This window comes from Zerene cesonia, chromosome Z, assembly GCF_012273895.1.
Source record: "Zerene cesonia ecotype Mississippi chromosome Z, Zerene_cesonia_1.1, whole genome shotgun sequence".
Classification (NCBI taxonomy): domain Eukaryota; kingdom Metazoa; phylum Arthropoda; class Insecta; order Lepidoptera; family Pieridae; genus Zerene; species Zerene cesonia.
This window is the reverse complement of record NC_052122.1, coordinates 8,750,380-8,775,722: the sequence shown is the minus strand read 5'-3', so window position 1 is coordinate 8,775,722 and position 25,343 is coordinate 8,750,380. Positions and strand designations below refer to the sequence as shown.

At 37.0% G+C, this 25,343-nt stretch overlaps 1 protein-coding gene across 2 annotated transcripts in view; it reads right to left on the bottom strand.

Moving 5' to 3' along the window:
- Window positions 1–600: 600 nt before the first annotated feature.
- The window catches only part of LOC119835565 (homeobox protein araucan-like), an 85,184-nt gene continuing 60,441 nt past the window's right edge, over window positions 601–25,343 (bottom strand). For both annotated transcript variants that reach the window (XM_038360472.1, XM_038360473.1), the window contains exons 3-6: window positions 15,455–15,567; window positions 9,817–10,124; window positions 4,808–5,393; window positions 601–2,632 (exon numbers count right to left, since the gene is read on the bottom strand). In XM_038360472.1, the coding sequence (XP_038216400.1) occupies window positions 2,629–2,632; window positions 4,808–5,393; window positions 9,817–10,124; window positions 15,455–15,567 (1,011 nt within the window). In that variant the 3' untranslated portion in view covers window positions 601–2,628. The remainder of the gene's footprint in view (window positions 2,633–4,807; window positions 5,394–9,816; window positions 10,125–15,454; window positions 15,568–25,343) is intronic.

Here is a 25,343-nt window from a genome sequence, read left to right as displayed (position 1 = left end):
ATATTACGTAAATAATAAAAAAAGATTTTATAATTACTTTCATTCTGTTCGCTTTAATTACACTTCGTAACCAGATTCTAGAGAACAGCTTCATTCGTATTTCCTTAAAGATTTCCAATGAGTTCATTAATTAAGCTCCTTTTAATTAATCCAAATTACTAAACTCTTAACTCAGTGGGGGCCGTATCTAATGCGGCTCTTAAAAGTTGAAAAAAGCGGTTCTTTTATTAGCCTTTAAGCATTGTTTAAGAGTTGAGAGGTAAAGGGAGGCACCCTCTTACAAGTGACGACTTTTACTGACTCGTTATCGACCCTTTCAACAATTTATACCCACGTTTTCAACCTTTGTACACTAATTTCGTAATTTTTAATATTGTAGCGTTATTTGTGGGATTTATCTTTATATAAATCTGATACCTTCTTGCGAATGGAGAATATTGTGAGGATGTTAATGGTAAAAAGCAGGTATTTATAATTATCTAACTCCTTGAATATTGTTTCGTCTCGTCTATTAAAAGGAATTAAAGATAAAATGAAATAAACAAATTTCAAATAAAGATTTAATTACAATCGTTACATAATTTTAATCATAATAATTAATAGGTACATTATTTAGAAATATCTATATAGGACATTTAATATTAAGCAAATGTATTCGATTTGGTCACAATTATATTCCATACCGAGTCTTATAACTTTACAAGCCTCAAAATATTGCAATTAAAAACGTGTGACCTATACTTTACAGGGTATTATTACAAGTGGTGTGTTAAAAACAGATATTGTATAACACATCTTATTGTAGTTAAATTATCTTAAAAATCTATCAATCAACCCTATTTGACGCCCTTTAGGCAGTTGTGACGATAGCGAAGTATTTTGACTCAATATATATAGATAATGCAATGAAGGAATTGAATGAAACCCATTTTAAACATACATTAACCACATCTTATTGTACTCTCGCTTAGTTCAATTTGAAGAAGCAAATCGTCATTGAAATAATATCTTTTTCGATGTAATGTTATGTAATTGACACATTGCAGTTAAGAAACTTTCTATGTCGTATAACTACCCTACGTCCACAGTATGTGATTGATTCGCTACCGCCAAACTAAACGAAAACAGTCGGATACTGGTTTAAGTACATTTAAAGTATAATATTAGTTATGTACAAATAACTGATCTTCTAATATTCTATATAATATGACAGCTCTTTGTCATAAATAATTTAAAAGCGAAATTAATTGTAGTTTACAATAAAATCAAAATGTAGTAAACGAAAATTGCACTAAGTAATTAACTAAAGAGATAATATGTGTGTACTTAACTAAATTCATAAATATTAAAATTTAGGCTGATTATGTTTAAATGCACGTTGATTCTGAATGAAACCAGACACGTCGTCGGTCGTAGTATTCAGTAGTGACACATATAGGTACTTATTTAATTATTGCAATTTATATGAAATAATTCATCGTGGAATCATCGATAATATTCGAAATAAAATCGACGTTATCTTACATTTAACACTTCACGGAAAACAACACCAAACGCATGCGCTATTCGTATCGGAACATATTGGTAGGATTGCGATCGATTTTAATAAAATATTATTCAGTATGTACATGTACTCTAATAATACTTTTAAAACAATATTTATAAAATTCGTTCAGATGCTTTCAATATTTGCATCAAAGTGGAAAAAAGCACTAATTACTTTGTACATTTGATGTGAAACTAAAATAGAAAATCTACAAAACTTTACTTATATACAAAGACAACAACAATAAAGGAATCGACGATTGCCAATCGCTTATCTGTAAGACATTTTAACAAAATAAACAATGCTCCTTCCCGTTTTGTCAACGAGCCCATAAAATTATACACCTTAAAATATATTACGATCAAATCAAATGGAAGAACTGATGAAATAATAGGAAAATAGAGTCACAAACTTTTCATTGTTTTTCACTAATTAATAATTTACAACAATTCACTAATCCAATGGCTAGTTTACGTTTCACATGACCTTCCAATTTCGATTTCTATAAATAATTTGGATAACAATACATCCGCAATATTCTTAAATCTATAAAAAAATACTGAGCAATGTTGATTTTCATAAATTTTTTACTAAGAACAACCGTCGACACTCTAAGCCAAGTGAAAATTAAAGTTAACAAAGTACTTTTTACATTATAATAAAACGTGCCATAATTTATTATTTCAATAATCATTATACTACAAGATAAACAAAGGTATGAAATTAATTTAATACATATTAATTCGTGTTTGACGAGCCTGTTTCACGTTCAGTTGTTATGTATGTAAAACAATATGCATCCAAAAGGATTAAGTGTTATGATTGCATTGTCCTTGTCAGAAGTATTCACTAAAACGGTGATGGCTATTGTATAATTAATTATCTATAATAAACAAATGAATCTTAAGTAATTGCTTGATCATTACAGGACTGCGTGAAACAGGCCCCAGATGTAGTCTTTCAGCAGTGTCGCCTCTACGTTGTTTGCAGTTTGTATTAAATCATGTAAGCACTGTGCCACTGTATGTTTAATTTTCCCCTAATGGTTGACGGGAGAAGCAGCGACCCAGCTTCCACATGCTTTATCTGTAACAACAACAATTTATTTATTACGAAACAGTTCATTAAAGCACAATAGCTATCTTTAACCAAAGTCCCAAAACGATTCCCCCAACTCCCATTCATCCATTTAAAAGAATAGCTCGAGTAAATTATCGAAAAATAAACAAAATTAGTTTCGATAGCCGCTTCGATTCTATCGTTGCCCTCCGCCGCGCTCACACATAACGGCCAAAAAAAGAAGATTAAACCAATCGAGACGAGGTGACGAAACGTTCAGACTCATTATCTGAGAATTTATTAACGAATCGGCCCGACCGGAAAACCGAAATGTGAAAGAAATAAAAATTCGACCTCGCCCGCGGTCATCTAAACTTTGTACGGTGTCAATGAAAAAAAAAAGCAAAAAAAATAATCGAACAGGTTAGCTGGACTCGCGACTGAATGAAACAGAGAAGGACCCGGGGATCGAATGATAAGAGGAAAGATTAGAGCATTGAAAAAAAGGTTTTAATGCGGAGGTAGTGTTGTGAATGAAGTCCCATTGAGGTCGCGCCCACGCATATTCAACTTATCTGACTAAGGGCTCAGAGCTCAGAAGCGTCAGGAGCACCGGCCGACTGCTGGCCACTCGGCGAACCACTACGAACAATGCTTCTTTTACATTCATAAACTTTTTGTCTTAAGAACAATTCCTTTTAGTAGGTATTATTCAAATGAGACGTTGTGAATGGAATTAGAGCTAGGTGTGCCCGGATTACAAAGCATTGATGATTTTTACTAGATTTTTATGAATCATGAATTATGCATAGCTGCGTATGGTACTTATTGTCTGGAAGTGATTTTAATGTTTGTTTATTTTGTTATCTTCACCACAAATTGTTTTTAAATAGACTAATGATAATTCATATAATATATAAAATACACAAAACATACAACGCGGCGCTTCGACGCCGCTGAAACTTTATACGATGTAATATCCTTATTTAATTTTGAAAATTTATGAGAGAGAATCGATTTGGTAGCGACATTATTTGGCTAAATAAAAACGACACAGGTATGTTATTTAAGCCGAAAACAAGAACTGTCGGATTCGAAACATTCTTTTTGGGACTCCTTTAAAGGAATGCCGCGATAAGGAGTTATTTTCGCGTCAAGGAATTCGCTGGGCAAAAAGGCGTGAAAACGAAAATAATACAAAAAGTTATAGATGTGAATTTGTGAGCGTTTGGTTAAAACAGAATTCTTTGCGAAGCCACCGTGTGGGGCGATGTCGACCTCGCAATTTATTGTAATGAGACCAAGATACCGCGGTTAGTTCTAAGAAATCCTTTGTCGTCTCTTAGAAAAATGCGGCTAGACGCATCATCGGAAATTTTTATAGAACCCGTCTTCACACGCTCTATCCACTTCTCAATTAATAGTACACACATTCACATTATGTGTGTCGGTATGTTTCAGAATGTATTAGCTATGCGTTCCGATTGAAAACAGGATTCATTTTATGAGGAATCTTTGTCGGTGGTAAACTCGGTGTACGGAGTAATATTTTTTATTTTTTTATTTTATATCAGTCAAACTATAGTGAATGAAATATACTTTATCATAGCTATCGATGCTAGGTACTGAACAGTTATTATAAAATTGATGAATGACTATGACCCACCATTATTGTAACAGACTTTATTTAAAAGGAGAAAGAATTTTGTAATCAATATTGACAATTAAATAGCTTAAACAAATGAAGCGATATTTTTTTCCAAATGTAGGAAAGGTATAAACGAGTCTACTTTTTCAAATCATGGAGTCATCTAATTTTGGCAGGTCAGCTCACGTAGCCAGGTTCGCAGCGCTGACACTGACAAATGACACAAGATTGCAATCTCCCGCCCTCTCCCCTCGACGCGCCTCCATTGTTTTCAATTACCAACATGACACATCGGAGCCTCCACTATGAAACCGCGAGTCTCCTTATGGCTTTCTCGCTATCTCTACTACAATCGTCCATTGGTTCAATTTTATTTGCATGCGAATTCTGTCACGGCGCCCTATTTGAAGCTACATTTAATACGGTGCGAATGAGATTAATTAAATTTGTATGGGTTTAATAGTGGGGGTGGGCAGGTGACACATGGTCGATGTTTCATTAACGTGTGATTTTTAAAAAGAAAATACAATATAATACAACTAGAAAAAGCTTACCTTTTATAGAACGGTTTGAAGGCAGCTGATCCCTCGTTATGGTGCTGATTGGGTTGATGATTGTTTCCGTGATGAGGATTGTGGTATGGGTCCCGTTGCGGCGACTGTTGGTGTCTAGGAAAACAGTAGCCGGAGCCGCCGCTGCCCAGAGGATTGGCGACACTGTGCACCTTCATATTTGGAGGCGTTTGGGGCGGAGTGTCGGTTTGGACGTCAGGAAAAGCGGCCGGGTGTATGCAAGGATGCTGGCCACTGTACTGTCCTCCAGGGAAACCGCCGTAGCGCCCGTAAGATCCACTGGCAGGACTTGCTGCTGCTGTCGCAGGCAATACGAAACCATTAGAGCTCCCGTCGGCAGCGGACGATCTGTCGGGTCCAGTGCCATAGCCGTGCTGCGGCCAAGGTTGGGCGGCGGGTGGCGGCGTCTTACACGCAGCCGTATCAGCTAATGACCATATCTTAGGCTTCGAGGCCGGGATGGGCACGCCGCATTCCGATGTACCGCGCTTCGACTCCTCTTTAATTCCATAACCGAGCAGCTGATTGTGCATACCCTGTAGCAGATCATCACCCTTCCGCTCTTCATCTGTAAAGATAATTAAATTCACGTTCATATTCCGAGTTCGAAGCTAGTGTGAAAAATAACAACAGATTTATCGCAATAGCCAATACCGTTACTACACTATAACTATAAAAAAGAGCTTAAAGTATTTATGTTCCCGAACCGATACGATTCGCATTGTATCCGACGTGACCGTTACACCGGGGACGTAAGTTTTAGCTCGTAAGATGTAGTTGTATCTTGTGTTCCCTTCGGGAAAGTCGTGTGAAAATACGTTTGGCGTGCAGTGACCCATTCGTTAAGTGGTTATCCGATTAGCGAAGTGAAAATACCACTTTGGGGCGCGTCTCCCCTGCCGCGGGCGCTGCCCGATCCCTTTCATATTAAGCTGAGCATTTATTTCGCATTTCCCGGCTCTCCCCGCCGCTCCGCACTCCTCCGCGGAATGTGCGTTCGACCCACACAATTAATGGTCAACCTCGCTCTTCGTCCTTTCTATTTCGCCCTTTGTGGGAAATTCCCTACATTTCTTTTTGCAAAGAGCAGCTCGGAATTTAAATTTTTCCAGTGTAAATTTTAAAACTTATTACGGCGATATCGTTGAATTGAATCGGATCTCACATTCGGCGGTGAATACATTAGTGTTTTACAATTAAGCCGAAATATTTATTCAGCGAAATTTTATAAAGCTCTAAGTATTATCATAATACCATTTGCCGTTGTAAAGTGGCTTTCGGGGGCGTGAAGGGCTCGGGGAGTCTAATGAAATTCAGGGACCGCGCGGGGCGGAGGCGACTGCTCGACTTCATTCGCTTTATTCCATTTAATGCTGACTGCTCCTAGCTTTTAAGAGGGGTTATCCGCATTGCCCTTCACAAGGGATAAATGGGGACGCCACTGATACTGCGCGCGAAGATATTTATCCGGCAAATTGTTTTAATTTTCATTGTATTAATCTAATATAGACCCACAATGCCGAGAGATAAGCGGCTATTTGATTATTTTGTAATGTCTGTGCCATCGCAGTACGTTTAACGTGTTCATTATGGCAATTGCTTTACAAATTGTAACGGCTGTTTTATACACAATATATATAAGTTATTAAATTGTTAGTTTTTATCTTTCATTATTACTGACATATTTTAAGTAAATAATTGAAATTTTAATACACAACGTTCACTAGGCAAACGAGACTCGATTTTCGAAAAAAAATTATGTAAATTCTAATTTAATTTAATAATCTAATTTAAATTTATTTTTTCATTAATTTTGATACCCTTATAGATATCTATAAAACGAATAACATCTCAGTTACGTATTACTTCAGACCATGCCAATATTTCAATGATCAATTACTATACGGCGTGTTTTAACAAATTAAAGCTAACCAGACTAAAAATGTTCCCCTCTATTGAATATGCAAACGATAGATTTATCCCGTGGAACGCCGCGGGCAAACGTGAAAATCGAAGTTCTGCTTGATACAGAGTGGTTTTCCCCTTTAGTCACCGAAGCCAGGGGCGAAGTGAGACATAATAAAAACTCGTCTCGGCGTGGGGCGACCCCCTACACCACACTGCACTCTAACCGAGAACACTGCAATTTATTACATCTCGAACGACGTCAGCACAGACACTTGTTTGTACTCCTGTACTCATTTTCCATTAACGCGCCGGATTAATATTTTGTTTGCGATGCGTGTACGTACGACAAAAATTAACATTTATTGGTGGGGTCCGAATGCTTTTATTCATGAGTGGCTTAACCCGAGATAGTTCTGTTTGTTTACCGACGACGTACTGGGGATCGCGTGTGAAACCTTTTATATTGGCTTTGTTTGCTGCGACTTAAAATGATATATTACATGTCGCGAACATTGACGGTTTGTAGAAAGTGCGTTATGCTTGTCGGTTATGCGTTATGGTTTGTTTGGTTAGGCCCTGGGAATCGCGTTGAGATGGCGAGATTAGGATTATGGGATTAAAATCAGCAAGCTATTTGGTCAACGTGCTTATTGAATAGGGCATCCCTGATAGGTTCTGCATTTATGAGCGCATTAGCAGTAAGGATTAGGACATTTATGTTGTGTCTAATAACGATGATTTATTGTTTTCATTAATGGATAAGGAGATTTTTCTGCCCTGTATATAACTTTTTGTAGGCCTACTAAATTTCACACTAAATCCGCATCGCACTTAAAAAATTCAGGCGAAGACATAACAGCTTTCATTAAAAGTGAATTATTTAATTTGTTTATAGCAAACTGTACTCTTTTTAAATAAATTTTTATTTTTGATTCATATGTTTAATTTTTATTTGAATAATAGTTGGCAAAGATGCAATGGTAAGCCACCAGCACCACCCGTAAACGATATTTGTATTACGCGCCTAACTTCTGTGGTGGTGTAGTCCTATCCCGGCGCGTGGTAGCCCAATTTGTGCTGGAGTGTACCCGACTCACACGTTCAAAATAAAAAAATACCTAAATGTCCTTGTTTTTAATCATAAACTACAAGTATCCTTCTCTGACCTAAAAACGTATTTCATCAATTTTGTTTTTTATAGTAAGCACATTTTTAATACATCAATACCTCTATGATATTTCAATATTAAAGTCGCAAAATGAAGCGATTAATAAATATCAATAACCATAAGTATCCGTAATAATTAAAAAAAAGATCCGTATTCAGATGTAATTTAAAATTATAATGGTTGCACTAAGCACGGAAGTCGCACTGCGAGCACGTGCCTCTAATCCTCGACTATTGTGTTTTTGCCACTTTTTGTTGATATGAGGGAAGAAGGGGCTGCCATGACTTTGGGATATAACTTACTAATAATTAAACACCTTTTATTTCATAAAACTATTGTATGGCATAAAAGCAAATGTTCGCGAAAGTCTAATTTATTTTGCTAAATCAAATCTATGAAATGTGTTGTTGAAATAATGTTATTGCAGTCGTTAGGGGAATTATAAATGTAAATTTTTAAATGAAAATCATATTTACAAAAATTTATTACATGACGTTTTTTTACATTTTATTTAAATTTCTTGTGCTTATTTCTCTCTTAGTTGAAACACTACCTATATAAGTTGGGCAATTTTCATAAAATTATGGAAAGACTAGATAATTATCTTTCAAGTTTATTAGATTACATTGTATATTTGCATGTCATTTTCTTTAAGAAGTAGTATATTAACATATCAGACTAGTATTTGTTTTTGTAATTCACAAAATTAAAATTTCTGCTTACTTTGTTTCTAACATTTTATCCGAACGAATTAAATGGAAGCTTGCAGGACAACTGACGGTATATATTACATTAATTAGAATGGTTCGTTTCCATTGAAACAATGTTTGTGATCAAAACATTAGCGCCGTTCACAGCGACACTGTTTATTATCGACATTTTATGACCCCCGGGGTGGCGGCGAGCACAATGTGGTCCACGAATTGAGTGCACTTCTTTCCCAACAATAGCCAGCTTCATTAGCCAGCGTATGCCACGCGTTAGCCGTGACCCCCCTCCATCCATTAAACGCGTGAAGTTTTCAATGAAAACACTCGTCTCCCGAACCATCTCTGTTGCAACAATACCTACTTATAATTTATGTTGTTGACAACCGAGACTAAAAGCGCTCACACGCCGCGCCTGAATTTTATGTCGGACATAATCCACAACATTACCGACACGCACTCCACAAAGCTACGTATAACGTGTCAAGCGAACAAAGACCGTCACGTTATATCAGCCGATATTCAATTGGCGCACATTATAAATCCTATAAAGCGTATTTACTTACGTTCGAAGTACCATAAAAGAAACGATCCACGAGTCGACAAATCCTTTGGCAAGAACATCGAGTAGGGCAGATCGTCAGACAAGCTGAACGGGACCTCCGAATTTCAGCCTGTACCTACGTAACGGAAGAAACTTTATATGAAATTTGGGTGAGGGCGCCGCCCACTTTACTACAAATAGGAAATCCGGGAGCGAGCAGCGGTTACGCACAGTTACACGCCTGAGACCGTCCCCCCTGCGCCTTGCACGCCCCCACCCCACCCCGTACTCCTCTACAGAGCTCGTACACCCTCCAGCCCTCAACTGGGTTACGCTCAATTCACTTTACGATTTATACAACGACAAAATTAAAACAATTTTAAACGATACACCGAGCACAGTTCGAATGCTGTACAACACGCAATCTGTAAAAGTACATTTGTAACAATTATTTGATTAATTCGCAGTGGCATTACAGAGCGCAGGTTAAATAGTTCTGTGGCAATTCGCGAGGCAATCATCATCAATATATTGGGGACATAACGTAAGCACGAAATATGATTCAACATCCGGCAGTCAACGGTCCGATACATTTTCCAATTAGCATTACCATGGACTCGATATTGGCTGTTGGATGCTGAATATATGACAGAACTTAACGCACCTTTACTATTCTTTATTTTTTCATCTTGTTCCTTTTCTTCGTCAGAGAGCATCGCGTCGTCGTCGTCGTCGGTCTTATTCTTTGGCTCCCACGTCATTTTGTTTTCTTTCTTGAGACGTCTGCGGGCATTCGCAAACCATGTGGACACTTGTGTTAAGGTCATTTTCGTTATGATTGCGAGCATTATTTTCTCGCCCTTCGTTGGATACGGATTTTTCTTATGTTCGTTCAGCCACGCTTTGAGCGTCGCTGTCGATTCCCGCGTGGCGTTTTTCCTCCTGGCTGCTAAATCGTACCCAGCACCATATCTGTTAACAAACAGAAATTTATCCATATACCTAAAAGGTAATAACGCTTCTCGCCCTTATACTAAAAAATCGCAAGCGTGTGCACTTGTTAATTTGAGATGAGTCACATTTTTTATGATGATACAATATAATACTACATTTTTTATGGAGAAGAAAACATTTGTAAGTAAGTATGATAACTATTAGTAGTATTAAAATATTAAGACATGTGAATACGTATAACGTATAACATTACGTATTTTACACACCCACTCAGCGTATACAAATATGAGCGAAGTATAAACAAACGGAAAATAAGAGAAATCTCATGAGAAAATCAATGTATGCCACTTATTAGGTAGGTACAAAGCTTTACATAAACATCGATTATGCATTCAGTTCCTTTCCCGAAGCGTTTATTTCCAACGATCAATATTTAAATTCGTAGCAGATAGACATTTTATTGGGAGTAATAGATATCGCGGTAAAAATAAAACAGCTGCGGCATTGAAAGCAGCTTTAAGGCCCTCGGTTCCATTTGCATCCGAATTTCAAGAGTAATTTTGGGGAGAGGTGAATTTTGATCCCTCAGCGTCGAATAAGATCGTACCTGACTTCGATTTCGTTGCCAACATGACAAAGGCGAGTCTGGAGAGCGCAATAAATAGGTACCGCGGGTGAAAATAGTTAAAAAATAGTCCCGTGAGCACACGTTCACACAAATTGATACCTTGTGCGCCGTTTGCACGGTCGTATGTTGAAAAATATTGCTCGCGATCTTTGTACGTGACACGAATGCGAGTTTGTTTGTTGTGACGATTTGATTTAGGCAACATTGAAAGAAACACACCTTTAATAGCCGTACGGAGACGCCGAACTTTTTATTTGTCGCTATAAAATTTAAATGTCCGAAGTTTTTGTGTTTCCCCGTTACAAAATGGCGGAATGAATTTTCATGTCGAGTTTTCATTGAGGTACAAAGGTGACACTTGTTAGAGGTAATGGTGAGAGGGCGGTTACTTAATGTTGCAGTTCAGTGCAAAGGGCGGTGCAGCGCACGCGTGGGTTGTGGTAGTGTAGGCGTTAGTGCTCACTTGCAATCGATTGCGACGCCATCTTGCGAACTGGACACAGGTTACAAGTCATCGGCTAACTTTGAAGGTGGACGCGCGAAAATCCGTTCGTAACTTTTCTATGAATAATGAACCTCGAATATATATAAAGTAAAGTATGCTACACAGCATTAAATATAGCATACTTTACGGAACACTTATTTTTTTCGAATTTATTTATAAACGTTTAAATGGGCACGTACCTGTCAATTGTCGTCCATGTCATACGTAATTATAGCCTAAAATGGAGCTATTTTAAAACGAACATTACAGCGATTGCCAAACTAAAACGATTTATTTTTATTAACGGGCGCATTCAATAAAATAGTGTTGAAACATATAAATGCTTCTGTCAAAGCGAAATCCACATAAAGCCTTTGAAACTAAACCACATTAGTTTTACACGAATAAGCTCTTCAGAGTTCTGAGCGGTTAGCAAAGACAGCGATGTGAAAGAAAACCACAGCGCTCCAGACAACGACACTATATTCGGACGAATATGAGTACAGCGGCCAAAAGCGCTGTATTTGTTAGGCTCTGTAATTAATTTAGACAGTCCACTTATTCGACGCGCCCGCCCCGGTACGTTTATTTACGAAAGAGCTTAAACATACTGAAAATTTATACAGTCATATGCCATTGAAATAAAAGAATTTGAATTTATATCGGTTTAACATGTAAAAACACGTTTCGTGCATATTTGTTAACGTGAAATAGATGTAAATGATTATGAATTTGAAAGTATTCAGTATGGTTTTAAATTAGTTTGGGTGCCACATAAATTGGATTTTATTTAGTCACTAATGTTGATGAATTTGTTTAATGTATCAAGAATCTTTTCCTAATGTTATTTACTAAAACGTGAAGCTAAGTGAATACTAGCATAAAATGTATATGCGATGTTATATGAAACACAACATATATCATATTATGATAAAGTTTTTACGTATTAATTTTTATCTGCGTATATAAAAATGTACGTCATGCGATATCATATCTCCAAGTCCAGTTATTGATTTCATATTCAAGCGTTGTTTTATTCAGGTCTATATATAAAGTATAATGTTTATCTATATTCAGTATTTATTTATAACATGCATTACCACAAAACGACATTGCAGAGGTATGTCAATACAAATACTCGTTTCGCGATTATCATTGGAAAAGTGGTTTAGAACGTTTTAAGACATTGCTTTAGAATTACTTAAATTGTCATTAAATTAGCATTACGTAAGGTATTTCATAAAATTATGAATAAGTACCTTATAATTTTACAGCACATTTTTATTGTGAAATGTAAGAAATTTAATGTTTATTATACTATAACGTTGACTACATTACAGAAAAAGCCAATATGAAAATACGCGAATGATAAAAACAATCTAAACTTCACCAACGTAACATACGAGTTCGATCGACTTAAAGAGCTTTTACAAGTAAAATATAGCGTTATAATAATGTTCAGCCATGTTTCAGGGTGATGTATTGGAAAGCGTTTGCGGACGGGCGGTTAGCAGCCTCCGTTGTACAGGCGAGGTACGCATTCAATCCCAGCTCTATCGCGTACGATCTGCCCGCTGGGGGAATTGCGGCCTACGTACCCTCCCCAACCCGTACTATGTACGAATACGTACATAAGTAATTCACCCCCCTCGGGGAGAAACCCTATTAGGATTCGTTACACAAACGTCCCACCGCACCTTCCCGATACTTTTTGTCTGCACGTTCCAACGGTAATTATGAACAATCACATCACTCATGACTATTTAGGAATGGTCAAACGCACCGAGCCCGGAACGCGAACCTTCGACGATTAATTGCACGTGTATCGGATTTATTACATTACTCCGATGAAACTCAATTAAGATTCATTAATTACGCGGCACACGTCTCGTAAATACGCGGCGTTATCTCTATGCCTATTGGTACGCACAGAGCGAGTCATTTGAGATCCGCGTCTCGCTAACGAGCGCTCCTTATTCGGTTTATTTAAAATGTAACAGCCCAAATCGTTGGCACACAAATAATTCCTTTAGAGAGTCGCGAGCCCCGAGCGATGTAATTTCCTACGTATTTTGATCTCAATGGTGCGATACAAGTGCTCCCTCGACTCTTTTCTCTAATTTTTGTACGTTTTCTGTGCTCGGGACTTGTGTTAAAAATAGCTGAGTAATTTTTCATTTCGACGCTCGGCGGGCGTGGCATATTACAGGCTCTTCCAAATAATACGCTAACGGTACTTAACTGAAGCAGCCACCGACCCGCTCTTGTTATTCTTGCGACGGTTCGTGCACTTTTATTTGTGCCATTCATAATTTCCCTGGTTTACTTATTGCCGTTTTCGAAACGGTTTATACGCTTATAATTATTCAGCGGATAAATAAAATTTTCCCATGAAAAAGCCCATGAAACTGAATGTTTACGGATGCAATTTGTCGTCCGTCGCTGGTGCGCAATTATGCTCGTTTTTGTTGGCGCTGTTCCGTGTGTTGTAGCGAGACCGCTGTTTGCGTTTTAATAACGCTCGTATGAAGATCATCCTGTATAGCTCGTCTAGCGAACTATTGTGTGCGAGTGGGGAACGCGATATATCACGGTGTATTTCCGTGCTCGTCCCATTCCGACGCAATCATTTCGTCTTTTTTACGCATAAAAACTAATGTCGCTCCTAATTATTTTTAGATTATAACGCACCGCCTGCTATATATTAAGTCGAACGCAGCCGAATTGTCAGCATAACTTCGCTTTGATGTACCAATGATTTGTTTTTATTTTCAGACGGTCGCAGTGTGATTCATGGCTGGATAAATTTTCAAGTGCGCGTGAAGCTTACTTAAAATTGATGCGTCTACAATTCGTTGTTATGACACCGACGATTACACAGATGTATTCATTTGCTATGGATGATTTCGACTTGAAAATTCGTTATGGATGGGCGCGTTTGGCGCTATCGAGTGAAAAATGTCAACGCAACGCGTCGTGTTCGCGCTTCGAATTTTCGAAGAAAAACTGTGAATTAATCAAACCCCAGCGCGAGTGGATGTGGCGTCATTCGTCTCTGTCACACTTGAGGGTGGTCATGTATCAAAATGAGACGACGAAAAACTCGGCGGTGGTTACCCAGTCATTTGTCCCTTGTGGCGGACACAAGCGCTGTTTGAAAACTGCAACGATATTCACGAATCGATAGCAACATCTATTTACGCATTTAACTACACCTTATCGATAGTGAAAAAACAAATGATCTCTTTATAAACACGAATCATGTGGCACCTATCGATGCTTTTGTACTACTTATAGTTAATAAATTAAGCTGTAGTAAAAAGCAAACATGTCTTCCGTAATGAACTGCATATGGGCAGCGACCACACAGCTCGGTACCACAAAGCTTACAAGATCTGTTACAATGCCATTCAGGTTTTTAATTACCCACTGCTAGAAAAACGCACCAATGACGGCGCGACTTAACGATTTATGATATCCTGGATTGAAAAACTGCGCAGTCAGTAATACAGGTACATTAACTCGACGTGGGCTGGCGTAGGCTCTTTTATGGTATGGACTTTTAATTTATTATTGTGAACCAGGTTTTTAGAATCATGTTCAAACGATGTCATTTGTTCCGATCTTAATTGCATATCTGTGCTTGCTATTTCGTATGAAATAATGCAAACATTCATCTCAACAATTTACTTTTGTGCAATTTAAATATTTAAGCCAAGGTTTTCGCGTTTCTTCATCATAAATTGAACGCGTATTATTTTAATTGCGCGTTCCCCAAATGCCTTTGTTCGATCATTGCTTATTTAATTGATCACATTAAATTGAAATTATTAAGTATAGGGTATATTTCGATATTACGAAATCCACTTAACTTTTTAAGAGCAATTACAGTTAAAAATTTATTTTCGTATAACTCTGTCAGATGCAATTAATTATTGCGTATCTCGTATTGCATATGTAGTTATATAATTGATTTAATAATATGCATAATAAGTAGATAGTGTATCAGACAAAAAAAAACGTGACTCAACCCCAAACACAAAGGGTACATGTGCACAAAACGAAATAATTCGTTAACGTGAATACGTGTGTTAAAACAAACATGAGCCGTTCGCAATGCGACTATTTAGAGAGATACGTTTGTTGAGGGCGGTGTTATGTTAATCTGCGCTGCGCTGGCTTTATCTAAAGTGGTAGGGCCGTTGGACCTCGGTCCGATAGCCCCCTGGGACTTACCCGTAAGCAGCTAATGTAGGATCGTATGGGTAGTAGCCCCCTGAGGGTTGGAGGCCTGCGGAGGTCCAGGCTGACATCTCACCGCCACCTTCCTTGAGCGCGTACGGGTTACTCTGGAATAATTGTTACATATAATGAGTGTGGTTTTACTCGTGTTTGGAGCTTTCAAAGGCGATACAGTTTGCTTTGTTGTAATGTTATGCTTGCATTTGTGTAAATGAATAGGCATCAAGTCAGTTTATGTCAATCTAATTATTAAGATAGTACCAAAAATATTGTTAAAAATATACATAAAAATATCTATCTGATATCTTAAATATTGTTAAGACTTAGTTTTAATAATTTATGTAATAAATTTATGAAAGTTCACAAAGTTTACGTGTTCAATTACGAAATAATATCCCATTCCTTATTTTCAATCAATGGAAATCCAGATATGCTATTATAAAGACGCGCCATCCATTTTGATACCAATACAAATCCATTTAAGAACACCACTCAACATATTAATAAGTCCACAGAACCGACAACGCGTGTAAAGCGAGATAAATCACAACACATAATTCCTTTCAGTCAATCGACCCAACAAATACCCCTTGAATTTAATTAAAGTTAACTTAATAAAAGGGAATAAACTCATGAACAATAAAAGTCCCAAGTGTACGGGCTGACATATCACTAACGTATTTGCATAATGTATGGATATAGAAGGGAAAACTATTAAGCCTTACGCACCCTCGCCTGATAGTTGTTTAGCTGTGAGGGAATCGTACCCTCTTTACTGAGTTATTCGCATACATTAGGAGCAACTAAATTAAAAGTGTGAATGATTCGCCCCGGGACCTTATCCCTTGTCTCGGGCCCTCAGGTCTGATAATAAAATGAGAAGTATTACGATACATATGGAGTGGTGTTTGCGTCGTGATAACTGTATGGAGGGAAGCGTGTTTACCCTCCGTTTTTAACGAAAGTGACGAGATTGTCTTCGAGATTTTTCCCACTTCCAAGCGTTGCTCTTTTTACGGTGGTGTCTAGGAAAATGTTTGTATTATTTTGTTCTTTTAGTATTCGACTTGTATATAATTCTTATATATAACGTTAACGTCTATTATTCTGATTTAATATTAACTGAAATGAGACACTGCCACACCTATGTACAATGTTTTTTTTTTATTTTATATCTTCTTCCATCTCTCTATCTATCTCGGATATTTATTTATTTAAAATTGAATTACTCGAAAGACATTTTTCCTGACATAATCAATATATGATACCCTTTAAAAAACATTCTTCCCTAAGTTTAGAATGAGGTATAAACACGCATTGATATGTAACAGCTGAAGCCAACAATAACCCGTTTATGTAATTAGCAATTCGTATAAAAACGCATCGGTTCATTAATCATTCTTAATTACTAGATATCAATATGCACGGCACAGCTAAAGGTTACCAGCTATAACTGTAATTAGCATTCAAATCATCATAGTTGGTACTCGGAGATAATTGTCAGATTATACTGAACTAGTTTGTGATAATATTCAAAGTAAATTATTTGTTGTTCATTAAGATGATAATCCGGTACAGCCGTTTTTGAATTGTGTGTGTTTGGTTAGATACGCTAATGATTTGAGTGTACATATATAGGTACTTACATGGAGGGTTGAAATAGTCCATTAAAGGAATCTTTTTAAAATCTAGTCTAAAAATTTATTTAAAAAGTTAAAAAGTTATATAATATAGAAATTATCTTTTAAAACGCAAGTTAAAATCATTACGATTTTCCCATAAAATTGTATCGAAAAATGTAGATATGACCTTTCATTTTCTTCACTACCACACGAATAAAATAAAACAAACAGCTTCATAAATACACATGTTCAAATAAATTAAGGATCCCATTAACAAAACGAAACTTGCTGATTGTGAAAAATGAGAACACTCGGATTTCGGACCGAATCATTAATATCTATCATTGCATGGCCAAACATAGCGCTTTTTTTCCCCAAATAAGCCAGTGACAAATTCGTGATGGCAACTCTTTTGTGGGGGCGAGATAAAAATTGTGTCTTTTCCTGGCCATGACAGCCAAAACACTAACTATAAGCGATGAGTGCCTCGCCCCAGCATTAGAGGTCACGTGTTTCGCCTAACGACCTCGATGATTGCAATACGGATGTATCTTATGAATTTCCCTTGCATCATTATTTATTGTCGACTTCGAGGGTGGCTTTGTGGTCAATATTTTTTATGAAAAATTTTCGTATTTAGCAAGAATGTATTGGTAAAAGTGAACTACATTTCAATTCATTTATACTCGTGTCTTGTCTCGTTTGTTGGTTTCCACAAAATTTCTGTTTATTTCAAAATCAACATAACCTTAGTTCGCATTCATAAACATTAATATTAACGTGTAACGTAACTTGCAGGTCACTGTTCGCTGCCCGTTTATAATTTAGCTATTTCTCTCACTAATTAAATCTATGTTCACAATATTGTACCAACTCTTTTTCAACATTGTCGACATTTTCATTTTACTAGCATGAACTACCATTAATTACTGAACAAAACGAGCACGCATTCGACATAAGAAACACGCTGAAACCGCTTGTTTATGCGTATTTTAGGACCTATTAACGGCCTTAATACCTCCTCCGAGTTATATAAACCGTTATTTTGAGTTAACTGTGCGATAAAACTCATTTATTAACCCTTAAAAATCTTATCCGAGCCAATTCACCCCACTCTTCCGTAAGACTGAACGTAACAACGTTTTAATCAATTCTCCACAGAGTTTGCGAGTCAGCGCGTTAGACAGACTCATTACGACGACCCCAAATAAATATAAACAGTAGTGGAAGGGGCCTGCCCCACTATTAACGTTATTCACACGCGCTGCTCGATTCCCGAATGCGTGTGCAAAAAACAAAGTTAGAATCAGTGCGGTTCATAAATTAGGTGCATTTCTGTGTATTTAAGTGTTAAGTTATTTGCCGGTTCATAAAGCGGTACCCTCCGCCACGTTTGGCGCCCAGGCCGAAGCGCCCGAGGCGCCGCCGCGACCCGCGTCTCTGCCAAATTGTCGCCTCTCCATCATTCGTAAACTTGGCTTTCTGGCTACTGAACGCAGTTAAGGCCCTGATTTTACTTGGGGCCGTGTTGTGTGATACCATTTTCTGGTTCATAAACTGCGTATACAACGACGGCTCTCGGTGCGAACGCCAAATATCGCTTGAAATTGGCCAATAGATAAATTTTACTGAGCAATGCGGACCAATGGTTGCAGCTTAGGTATATTGTCTTTGTAGAGGCATATTATCTGCTAGTAAATTAGCTCAAATTGAACAGCATGGTCTAGGTATTTAGATTTTATCAGAGATCATGCGCATTTTAGAGCATACAATGAATATTAAGTTTTAACACTAAACTTCGCTTTTACAGTGTTCAAAACATGGGAACCGAAGGATTATGAAGAATTTTTTATTGAATAGCTGGTTGTCCGCTTATTAGTTTCAAGCGAAACCAATTGATAAGAAACACTAACCGTATGTAGATTGCAATTTATTGCGTAGAATTTTAAATGAACGCAAAGGTGTTTAATAGAGCGACAATAAATTTAATAACCATGTGAACATATGTGGCTCCGCGGGGGTCACTTGACCTTGTGAATGCGAAATTAATCGTTCGCAGTATAACTATTTATTCAAATAAATATTTAACGATATTTTAACATACGAAATGTAAATTGTAAAGGGTTCAGAAGCCCATAGATAGCGCGGCGAGATATCGGCGCGTATAGTCGAAAGGGCAATGCATATTTCGGTTATTGCATTAGCATCAGAGCTAGATTCCCGATAAGGGAACTGAGGACAGCCGAACATACTTAGGCTCGTGTAAATAAATTGAATAATCACATCATGAGAGTGAACAAACACTGGGTTTAGAATCAGATACGTCGTGTTGGTGGAATGGAATTAGCTAACTGACTTTAATCTGATCAAGATGTATGATTCTGTACATATAAATTCAATTTACAATTAGTAATGCCATAGAGTAGAATAATAGTAATATTTTAACTAAGTGTTATGGTGTATCGGTGCTTTGATGAAGAATAACTAGGGATTTGACTTGGCTTCTTGTGATTTAGGATTAAATACAAGCATTTTTACGAGGTATTAGATGTTGTATGAAGGTAAATTCAAGTATGTATTTATATTTTTAATTGTAATCTTTGCTAATGTTAAACTACCAATGTATTGATTTGATATTGTATCATATTAATTTTAATTTTAAGAATAGTTATTAGAATAAAGTTAAACCTAACTATTATAAAATGAGTTAGAACATATCTTCTAATGGTATAGTTTTAAAAACTAGAAGACAAGCAAAACTACTTAACAATTTACATTTGGTCTGTGTTAGTTAAGCTTTCGTATTAAGTGTTCCGTTGTTTAATAGTTCTAATTAAATATTATTGTATGGCATAATAAAATGAAACAAAAATATTATTGTACCAAATCCGCCAATCAGATTTGAGCGCCCCCAAAACTACCAAAAAGGCAATATTATTCATGCCATAAAATAATAACGATACACAGCACGACTAGCGAAATCTGAAAGTGAATTGTAGCGAGTGGAAAAAAGAATGACTATAAGTGGATAAAGAGCGAATACAAACGAAACAGTCATTTTATGCCGCACGGTGACGCAATTGGTTAACAACACACAATTTTGTGTCCTATCCGAGCAAAGTTTAAGGTCTACATTTGTTGAACAAGCAGACAACGTGGCTAAGTTCAATAAAGCTTCCCCCAAATAAGCTATAAAACGAACGGCATCGGGCCACGGCCTTTCGGGTAGGTACGTTCCCAGTACCAATTATTTGTTTGTGGAGATGGAGGCACAATAATTTTATTTTACGTTTTATTTAACATTTATTTCGTTACGGCAATTTCACGGGTATCAAAGTATTGCTAGATTGTGATTTAAGCGAAATTGCTCATTTTCCACTTCGGTCGCATTATAACGATGCGATTTGGCATCGAGTTAATATTATTTTATTACGCGTGATATTGTATTTTTATTCATGGCCGAAAACGTTTTTTACGTCTCGTTTGAAACGCAAATTGAGTTTTCTATCGTTAAATTATGTCGTTGCTTTTAATTTGACGATATCAGTTGGAACTGTGTTATTGCTAATGAATTAGATAAAATTAATTTATAGAATCGAAGTGTTAATACAGATAATTAACGAATGGCAAACGTTTATTGTTACCTGCAGAAGCTTCGCGAGTCGCGACAGGCAGACGGCCGCTCGTAAATAAATAAACAATAAACTGGGATTACACAGTTCAATTGGAGATCACAGACGATGTGCGGTTTCGGTTAACAACCGAACCCGACGGCAACCTATAGCCGTAATTCAATGATCGTAAACGCTCGCAATGATGTCAATTAGACGGGGCTCGGGACCGATAAAGTTCTGCTTTAATTAGGAGAACAAACAACAGACGGTATTTAATGAGGCGTAAGCGTGCGGGAGTGAGGTAATTAGGTCGAGGGAGCACCGAGCGCAATCAATTATAGAGCCGCGCTGATTGATTCTCTCGTCGCTGGAGCGACCTCCAACCGCCGCACGACCTCCGCTAATCCACACCAGCTCCTTATAACATACCGCCTTAAACTTTTCGCTCCGCTTCACATTCTAAATTATACGACGTCTAATCTCACCACGCGCGGCCACGGCCCGTATTTTATAATCAATCGAAAGCTCAACCATCTGAATTAATAACTGAACAATCGACTCGAGTTTCCGGACTCATATCTGATGTCTTGCTAATAGCTGTCAGAAGGGTGAGCACCGAGCAGCTGTAAACGACATAGGTATAAATTATCTATAAAATAAGGACATTAAAAACCATTTAGAGTAATAACGATTCCAGTGAATGGCTATAAATAAATTGAATAAATTATTTTGATAGTGGAGTGGTGTTAGAGGTGTAATGGTGGACGCGGGGAGGTCGGGCGGGGACAAAGCGCCCCCGGGGTGCTTTTGTTGCCGCGGATTCCCTGTTCGTGACATCTGTCCGAATCGCTACAATAACTCGCAAAAAACTCTCTCCGAATTCACCAAATGTAAAGCTACTCCGCTTATTTTCCACTGAACGTAAAATATTACGCGCCAGCATTTGCAGGCGTCTTCATTGACGGCATTGTTGTCCATGACGTATCATTTATTCTATTTTGAATTAGGGTCGTTGGTACCCCGGTGGTCCATAGTACTAAATGGTGAAGGCTCTAGAGTCATCGTGTCACAATATTGTATGAGGTGATAAATTTTGCAATTTCAAGGTAGTTGATTGTGATTTTACAAATGACATGACAGCACTTGGACGACTTTATCTTGTACAGAATTAAATTTGTGGCAAATTTAATTTTATAAAAGATTTGTATCAAATTATGGACTAGAAGCAAAAGGTTGGAAGTACATATCATCCAATTCTTTGTTCAACATTTTAACACATTATTGAGCTCAACAAGGGATTGAATCTTGTATAATTAATTATAAAACAAATGACTTGAATATGTCCATTCTCCATCCAGAAGAAAAACGTGCCGCTTTGAAGCTACAAGGACAGAAGGAAACAAAAAAGAAAACTATTCTGTTATTGTTTTAAGCAACCTTCATTTAAATATTAATTTTCTCACCTTCTAATTATGCGCATGCTATATAAAATATAACATGTCGTTTATTTTTTAATTTATTCACTTATATGTTATATCATGATGGAGTTTAGAAAGTGTAAGATCATTATATGCTTAATTTTTATTTTGTTTCTAAATACATAATTAAAGAATTAGTCTATCCGACGTTGTTCGCTGTTATCTTTATAAATAAAGCTTATATAAAATTTAAAATATCATAATCATCAAATTCATATCATGATGCTTAAATAAAATCGTGATATGGATTTAGATGGGTTTTAAATATGCAAATACCTTATTAATATGACTTATAAATGACAGCGATCTTTTTTTTCGTTTTAATAAATAGATAAACAAATTAGTCTATTTAATTTATTTTATTTAATGCATGTATATAAATAGATGTTGATATATCACAAACAACGTTTGTACAAACAAATTGTATCCTTAATAAAATTTATTTTTAAATCGTTATCAACTGTATATTTAATAAGGTTTATCGATTCATAAGGAAATACACTACAAAAAGAGCCTTCTAAATAACCGGTTCCCCAAATATTAATTGTGGGCACACGAATAAGCTACGATCATTATTTTCGTCGCTATAATTCATTACACTTCACACAACTCCGTTAATAGCTAATAAAAACGTTTCTTTAAACCCACAACACAATTCTAAAACAAACTCAAATGAAATAATAACGCAGTAACAAGCTATCTTACGTTCAATCGACACCTCGTTTTTTATCTGTCTAATGCCTGTTGAATGGCCACGGACAAAAATTAAGCTTGGATCACCTTTTTTCAACTTCCGGCCGAGATAACGGTCAGAATAAGCACCTTTATGTAGTTAATAAGGGCCTCGAAACGCTTAGACCGCCACGACCAATATAATTGTTTATATTAAAATGAAATCGCTCCTTTCCCTCTATGCAATCAATTAGCCTACATTAGGACGGTTTCCGCGAACCGAAAATAAATTGTTCGATTAATCGCGATGTCTCTGCGCGGAAGACATGCAATATCCTCGGTTCCGGCACGAATAAAAGGGTCGCAGCGAATTTCCTAGGAATGAAACGGCATCATCCACAAATCGAGCTATGATTGCGTAGCGCGGTCAGTGCGGTGTGGGAAGTGTGTCCAAATAACAATAAATGCATTTACCAACAACACCGTGATTTATAGTGGAACTGTGTAGGTAATTTATAAGAGTTGTGAGTGTGAGGGCGCGCGTCCGCCGCGGGACGCCGGGAAATCGGGGAAAAGCCGAAGATTTATTAGCGGGCGACCACAGGCCGACTGACCGCTCCACTGTTTGCGTAGTCATTAAAGTCGGCAAGTAAACGTTTAGTGCGAAGATGAGTATATTTGCGGAGCAATTAACGCTTTCGAGGTGCGACGAGGGTAGTGGGGCGGTCATTGTTTACCGATGATTACGCTGTTAAACTGACACGGCCTGACAGATTTTGTTTGTACTCCCATGTACAGCGAGCGCGGATAAGAGAGCGCTTATGTGTGGCCGGTAGATAATGCCACAGAAGTGTACGTTTGGATATCTGTATGTAAACATGCGAAGTGTCAATCACGGCGAGGCGGTCCCTTACAACATTTTATCAGTTGTCATATAATCTAACGCATTTATGTCAAATCGTCGATGTACCTAGAGATAAGCCCACCCACGGCTCTCAGCGTTGCGTCATGGCGAAGACACGGCGCTGGTGTGCGTACGAATATGCCATTACACAAGTACATAATGTGTTACGTGTAAATGTATCTGTATCATGGCCGCATTAGAGAACCTATGTCACGAAAGCGAATCGTACTATAATTGACAGCGTTCTAGTTAGGTGTACCATGAAAAGCCTGTTTATTAATGTTGCCCGCTTGCAAAGGTGATTTATTCGTTCTATGTTTTACTTGTAGCGCCTTATCAGATTGCGTATATTATGATGAATCTCAAAGCAAATCACACAGATATTTGGACAAATTGAGAATCAGTTTAATTCGCACAATATCAGATGTGCAAGTGTAGTAAACAGTTTTTCTGTGGAATTTTAAAATTAATTATATATCTACTATATACTTATTCCAGGGCAAAAAAAATAATTTCCTGGCAAACTGCATATTATTTATTGTTATATGCTGTTTGTTGACAAGATAAATACCTTGTTTTACAGTTAGCGGTACATATAAATATAGTGAACGAATAAACAATTAATTTATACATTATTAATCAAAATTAGCAAGCAGAATAAAATACCACCTAGCTACCATCCCTCCAAAAGGTCGATTCTTAAATACCCATTTTCATAATATTTCATACGCTCCATTCATTCTAATGCTAAAATCTACTAGCAACACTTTCTCGCATGGCGACACGACCAACAAAAATATAATTCACAATTAGGCGCATGTAACTGTGTACCTTTTATAATTAAAACATAACGAACTAACGCGCTATGTAGCATTTCTCTGTCGGCCCATTGAATGTAATTAGACCTAACCATTACGAGGAAAGCAAGGTCACAAGCGACTAATTAATTGACGAAAGAGTAATGCTTGAACCGCATGCCCTTATTTTTGTCTAATTGGCTATAATGTCTTTTAAAAGATTTCACTTTCGTAACCGAGGACTTTAATGACATATCAGTAAGAAAGCAACCGTTCCGCATAATGAATTACGTAGTGAATTACTGTGACTCGTTGGAGAAATTATACATTAATTTTCAAATAAAAAAAAAATTCAATATAAGGCTCAATCATAACAAATTTATATTTAGCTTCAATTAACCTTTCAATAATACATTTTGCTAATTTAATACAACAATAAAATAACAATGATATTTCACCTCTAAACAAACTAATTTTGCAACTAAACTAGTTGTTTTCATGTTAATTTGATAATGAGGTCCAAACTTAATCTGTTGTGATTAATGAACAAAAGAGCAAAGACGGACCACCCACCGGGAGACGGCTTAATAAGACCCTCATTAACACCTTAATGGATATTTTCAATTCGCTTGATTTCGCTTCAGATTTATTTATTTTTTTCATCTCTCTCCCACCGCTTGCCGTTGCGTGCAGGTTGTCCTGCTCGGTCGCCCTTTAATTGAAATTCTGGTCGACTTTTTCTAAACTTATTCTCTTTGACATAAGATTAGTGATGTATTTAAATTGGCGTTTTGTT